The sequence below is a fragment of the Sphaeroforma arctica genome (assembly GCF_001186125.1).
Source record: "Sphaeroforma arctica JP610 unplaced genomic scaffold supercont1.426, whole genome shotgun sequence".
NCBI classification, from domain to species: Eukaryota; class Ichthyosporea; order Ichthyophonida; genus Sphaeroforma; species Sphaeroforma arctica.
Genome location: NW_014040132.1, coordinates 25,874 through 32,357, shown reverse-complemented (window position 1 = coordinate 32,357; position 6,484 = coordinate 25,874). Strand labels below are relative to the sequence as shown.

The window sequence follows — 6,484 nt, the reverse complement described above, 5'->3', positions numbered from 1 at the left end:
ATATACAAATTTATATTTTTATGTATTTAAGTATGTATGCATCTACGTATATGAGTGATGGTATGTGCGTGTGTGTTTGGGCGTATATATATATATATATACTTATTTATGAATACATATATATATATGTGTGTGTGTGTGTGTTAATGTGTGTTTTGTTAGTTTGTGCGCATATGTATATATATATATATATCTATATATATACATATATTCAAATGTTTGTATAAATATATCTAGATATATATATAATTATTTATTTATATATATATATATATATATGTATATACTTATATATATAAATGTGTGTATTTATATATCTGTTTTATTTATGTATATATATTTATATATATATATAAATATATATGTATGTATGTATAGTTATATATACATGTGTGTGTGTGTGGTGTATGTATGAATATATGTATATTTATATACTTCTATAAATAAATAAATGTGTGCGTGTGTGTGTGTATGTATGTGTCTATTTATGTATGTATGTATGTTTATATATATATATTTATATATATATTTCAATTTCTTTTTTATATTTCTATTTCTTTTTATCTGGTGTATAAGCAAATATACCACTTTATTCTCAATCATGCGTTGTCCTAGGAAGAAATGTCCTATTAACAAATTATAATTTTTAGTATTTTCTTCCTGGAAGTAAAATCTCTGTTCGTAAAGATCTACGTATACATAATTTTTTGAATGTTCGTGCAATACCTCGTGCACGCCCGGTTGACGGTACGTTGTGCGATAACATATACATGGTATAACATATTGCCCTCACCTAGACATCGTTTTGAATAGTTGTCGCGTTTGAATCTCTTAGTAGATTGAGATATAGAAAACCATACACACGTCTCTTGTGTCCTTTTCCATTTTAATTCAATACAGGTTTTTGAAAAGATGATTTGTTGTAGCATATGGAAGTGTTTATCTTAGCGTCTAAATGAACCTCTGGATCCGTATTCGAGAAGAAAAATGTGTGTTTCCATCGTAACTATACGGCTTATATTCTCGTAGTCGACTCACAAGAAACCCCTACTTTTTTCAGGCCTCGAATATCTCGGCAGCAATCGACGAAAATCTTGGGCGATCTAGCCCAGTATACTACACAGTTTACTGAAGATGCGCTTACAAAAGAGCACCATGGAGTGGTGCCTGGGCACACACATTTCCAAGATAATGTTCAGATACACTGCCACACATCACACCTGCTAAATTCTTGTCAGATCCGAGAGCCTCCGAGCCAAATGCCTATTGAGGTAGCTGATTCTTCACGCAAACGCAGACGTTTCCGCAAACACATGCGCACTCCAAGACCAGATGCCAACTCACTATCTGGCTTTAAAGCAATAACAAAAACTACCCATGTCCCCATATGCAATAACGCATTGGACCTGAAGCACACTCAGACACCAGGACGGTCGAGCACTGCTGTAGTGTGTGTGCCAGGACGTGTGCCCGGCTTATCCCCGAACCTGATTGTAGTAGGCGTCCGCGATGTCACCAAGCATCTAGTGAGAAACAGTTTGGAACTAGTGATGATAGGTGAGGATATACGTTCAGTCATGGTTCAGCATATCCCAACTCTATGTGGACGTCAGAAAGTGCGATGTGTCTCCTTGGCTGCACCCTCCAGCGATATCGCTGGGATTTTAAGAGTCACTAGGGCTACTGTTATAGGAGTGCTTAGGAGAGCCGCTTCCTCGAGACCTGTTGTTTCAAGCACTTTACTTTCTCCTTACACTACAACTGCCAAGGATGAAATTTATAGTAGTCAACAGCTCAATTCGTGGCTGTACAAGGCTTTAGATCAGCATGCAGCACAACTCTCCACATCCTTGTAAAACCCCGTGGTAGATTCTGAAGCGAAGTGTATACGACAATTTCACAGAGTTTGACGATCGTGGTGCACACAATTTAGAATGCACTTTGAATCGAATCAATAAATTTATCAGCTGTATATTGTATATGGCGGTCTTTCGCAGATATTGCAGGATGAATGACGCGACAAGGTTATGAAAATATATACTGCCAATTTGTTATAAGCTTCCGAGACATGTTCTTCCGTTTTGTTGTTTACAGAGAGCCTAAGTTCATCATCTTGAATTGAATAGATTCGATGGTATTCAATACTTTTATTCACGTACGTACAGATCTGACAATTGTGTGCATCCGATGCCCATTTCATGTGATTGTTGCAGGAGAAACAGGCTGATGTGCGAGTATCTGCGCTATAGAATTGCATCTCATCTGAGAAGCAAGCCTCAAGAAAGGGCCATTCGACGATTCATATACAGAAGTCATTCTGATGTAATAAAATATATAATGTAATATAATACAGAAACATAACTTTTTATCATAAAGTGTCCAACCTTGGAATTTAATACCTTGTGTCTTACTGACTAATATGATTAATTGTTTCGTTCTAATTTTGGCGAGCTAATCGCCAGTGTTTGCCGCAACTTGTTTCTGTGATTGATTCAACTCGTTTCTGTGATTGATCGTTTGATCGAAAGTTTGTCGTGCTTCAATAGAGGCCTACTTGACAAATGTGTGGCGCTGCATGTTGCGCATTGATGGGCTCTACGATGGTGGCCAGTGTGTGAATACGCCGAACCTGAACAAGACTCTTCGTTAAGCCGGATAAACTCGATTAAAATTTCTAATATTTCAATTTAGGTGTACGAAGTACGTCACGCCACACGCTTGGCCATTCCATTCACCGTCGATTCGCTCATTTCTTGTACCACAAAATCAGCTTTGCCGTCTTTTACCATTCTCCCAAAACTGATCCATTGTTGATTAAGGAATTTGTAGCTATTAATGCTTTTACAGTTCCAGAGGATAACTTCCGCTTTCCAGTGCTGATGCTCGACATCCGCGCACAGATGTTCGGACTTACTTTCCAGATGGCGCTGTCCATCGTAATTCGGGGCCATCCATTTTTGAGCCTCACTACCATTGCACTCCTGTACCTCCATATTCTTGGATTCAGTGCCATCTGGCTCCTCTGTTTTACCCATACCTAAGCACCAATCATGATGTGTACGGATAGTCTCATCGTCCTCCATATACCTCACGTATAGCGTGTCTCTGGTATTGCACTCCCCTGTATGAACACCTTTCTTTATGTTCAGATCGGCATTTAAACACTCTGGGTGATACCTATTACGTAGCGAATAATAATTTCCATTGCCGTCTAATACTGCTCTACGCTCAATACTTAAAGGCGAATCGTTTGAAGCATTTATATGTGCATGGACAGGTGCTGCTGTACTCGTATTCAACAGGGCACAGGCTACCAGAAAACTCACTACGGATGTTGATTGCACCATCACCATATACATATATACATATAATTAGAGCTAATCGATTGTTATCGCAACTGTTATATGATAGAAATGAATATGATTATCGCGCAGTATATAAATATATCTGAAATCGACTTGCTCCTGCGCCTTGCGGTCGTGCATCGTTGTGAGCAAAAACATTAAAAAAAAATACGTGAGTCCGTGAGTCAGTGACGCTGTGACCCCCTGTGTCCTGAAAGTTGGGGTGTGTTTTTTAAAAGAAACAAAACATACCCCTTTTTTTTATAAAAACACTTCTTAAATAAAAAAACAGCGAATAAAAGCGCAAGCCGTTCGGAACGACCAATTTGAATTTATAAATAAAATTGCCCTACTCAGTCACTCAGTATTCGAAACTCAAAAACAGAACTAAACTCGAAATGGAGTCCAAAGTGCCTACTCCGAGCCATTTCAGGAGATTGAGAGTGCAGGTTTTAACTTTTAATATTTAGAAATTCGGAAATCAAACACTTTTGTTGAGTAATTGACTAATTGTATTTTCAATTTTGTGCCTCTCTCTACTACTCTCTAGAGCGAGTAGAGAGTCTAGTAGAGTCTCTGTTCCTGTGTTCCAGAGTCCAGGCCAGTGTTCCTACATACGCATCCCCTGTGTGAGGCTGCGACAGTGTGACTGTCACGCCTATTGTTTTTATTTTATAGCAATTAGAGGACTCCTCTTTGATTTATACTGATTAGTCAGTAACTATTTACATATTTACTAACTAGTCACTCTCTACTCTACTACTATTTATACTCTCTCTCTCCTCTAGTGAGAGCGAGAGCTACTAGTAGTAGTCACTAGTCTAGTCAGTGACTCAGTGTCACGCAGTCACGCTGTCACTGTTCATTTCCATCAGAACGCAATATCGGAAATGCTCCTTTACACTTCTGAGAAGTACTATCATATTTTTTTTAAATAATAAAGTACTTCAACTACTTTCATAGCCCTCTTGTACTATTTAGAGGGCTACATTGTAGTACATATTTATGCTATTTTAGGTGATCACTGTGAAGACTGAAGCTCATAGCCCTCTATTATTATTTTAATAATATTTAATATACATTTATATAAGAAACTGTATTTGTTCTTTTTTGTTTTATAAAACAAATATCTGTCTTGATTTAGAATATTTATCACATCATCTGCTATTTATCTATTCTGCTTCATTTTTTGTATTTGCTTTCTTTGTTTTGTTTGTATTTTGTATTAAAAAAATCTTCTAAAAATCAAATGATCCAAGGGCCAAGAACACTAATAATAGATATTAATTTTAAAACACCACCCCGGCAATCCCCCCCCAATAAATATATATGTGAGCCTGGGCATCTGGGGCTCTGGTTACTGGTATTAGGGCGAATCTGGCTCGATATCCACGTGATGATAAAACTACAACAAAGGCTGGCCCTAATTAATATTCAGTGCCAGAGATCTGCTCATTTTTTTTATGTATTTTTTAAATACTATTACGACTTCGAGATGGGGTTCTGTTCTGTGGTGTTAAAAAATACAAAACATATATTTATACAAAAAGAACGAAATGTATTATGTAGAGCCTGTATAGAGGGCTATATCAAAATAAATAAATCCTGCCCTATTTTTTTATTAAATGAGACTTTTTTTCGTTTTAGAAATATCTGATCCGACAAGTAGCCAGGCGAGCAATTTTATATCTGAGCCGTTCTTTTGGTGGGTCTGAGTCACTAAGCTCACGGCCTCAATGACTTTGAAAATATCCATAGTTCGGTACGGCTGAGGTAGACAAAAATATATTGTAATCTTAGATCGACTCAAAATACAATGTAACGGTGAACCTAGTTTTATTTCCGCAATAGTTGAATAAACGTCTACCTTAGCAGAATAAACATCTTGAATGAACGAAACTACATATTTATACTATCTCCGAAGGATTTCCTTGTGAATCCTGCCGCCAATCAAATCGTGTATCTACTCAATTTCGAGCCTACAAGTCCATTCAATATATATCGTCATCTGCCTACCTCCAGCTCATATAACCCCGCACTTCGGTTCGCAAAGCACCAATCATACACCAACCTCCTCTTCTTCCGAGCCTGCGCGGCCGTTCGCCAACAAACCGCACAATACAATTTAGAACTTTTCAAACTTATTAGTTTCCACACTTATAAGTTATCGCCCACTCTTAGAAGTTCTCGCACTCTTATTGACACCCAGGAACAGTACCGAATAGTTCGGTACTTACGACACCAACATTGTTTTAAATCGGAAGTAAACATGGTTGACATTACACCAACCCAATGAACAAGAGATTAGTGTCGAGTTCATTCATTCAATTCAACAATTTACTCAACTGCTTCTTCCGAAAAATGGGATCACTCGCAACCTGGAAGAACATCTGCAACTTGTTCCACCTGTTCTTATTGAAGTGATGCTTCATAGCCAAATCCAAAGTATCTTCTACCACGCCCTTACTTTCACCTCGCTTCACCTCATCGACTGTCGTATCAATATATATACCAAAAGCTGAATTCTTGGCATATAACCAAGTCCTACCCGTCTTTGTTGATCGCATTACTGCCACTATTTCATTAAGTTCTGTAACACTAACTGCCCCTTCACCAGTATAATTGTAGAGCCAGATCAAACAAGCTTCCCTCCTAGGCATTCTAATATTGGCCTCATGCTTCGGATCCTCTAACCTCACCTTAAGCTGATCCACATGTATTGACTTAACCTTCCCATTAATTCTGACCTCGTACATCCCTTGTAAGTGTTCCCTCATTACAATCGTGCCTCTCACTACATAGGTTTTTGCCAACTTACTATACTTCGACCTACCAGTATACCAAACCAACTGCCCCGGCTGTGTCCAATCTGGTGCCTCTTTTCTATTTTCGTCTGCCGCCTTTGCCTGCGCCTCCGTCGCTATTTCATCTCTAATGGCCACCGATCTATCCCGCACAGCAGCTTCACTCGGACGCTCAGAACCTATCACCTCTAACAACTTCGCCTGAATTACTCTATCAACCTGCCCCGTATACTGCCGGCACGTAACATGATAGTATGGGCTGATACCCGTGGCCAAATTCACTGTCGCATTGTACGCCAACATAACTTAATATATATATGCTGGTGTAAACTTCGA

General features: G+C 38.4%; 2 protein-coding genes across 2 annotated transcripts; one reads left to right on the top strand and one right to left on the bottom strand.

Annotated features, from left to right (window-relative positions):
- The first annotated feature begins 1,059 nt into the window (after window positions 1-1,059).
- On the top strand, window positions 1,060-2,005 carry SARC_06135 (hypothetical protein). Its single transcript, XM_014299972.1, has one exon. The coding sequence runs from the start codon at window positions 1,260-1,262 to the stop codon at window positions 1,854-1,856; it is 597 nt and encodes a 198-aa protein (XP_014155447.1). The 5' UTR covers window positions 1,060-1,259; the 3' UTR covers window positions 1,857-2,005.
- Window positions 2,006-2,375: 370 nt separating this feature from the next.
- Window positions 2,376-3,400, bottom strand: SARC_06134 (hypothetical protein). Its single transcript, XM_014299971.1, has one exon. The coding sequence runs from the start codon at window positions 3,357-3,359 to the stop codon at window positions 2,706-2,708; it is 654 nt and encodes a 217-aa protein (XP_014155446.1). The 5' UTR covers window positions 3,360-3,400; the 3' UTR covers window positions 2,376-2,705.
- Between the last annotated feature and the right edge of the window lie 3,084 nt (window positions 3,401-6,484).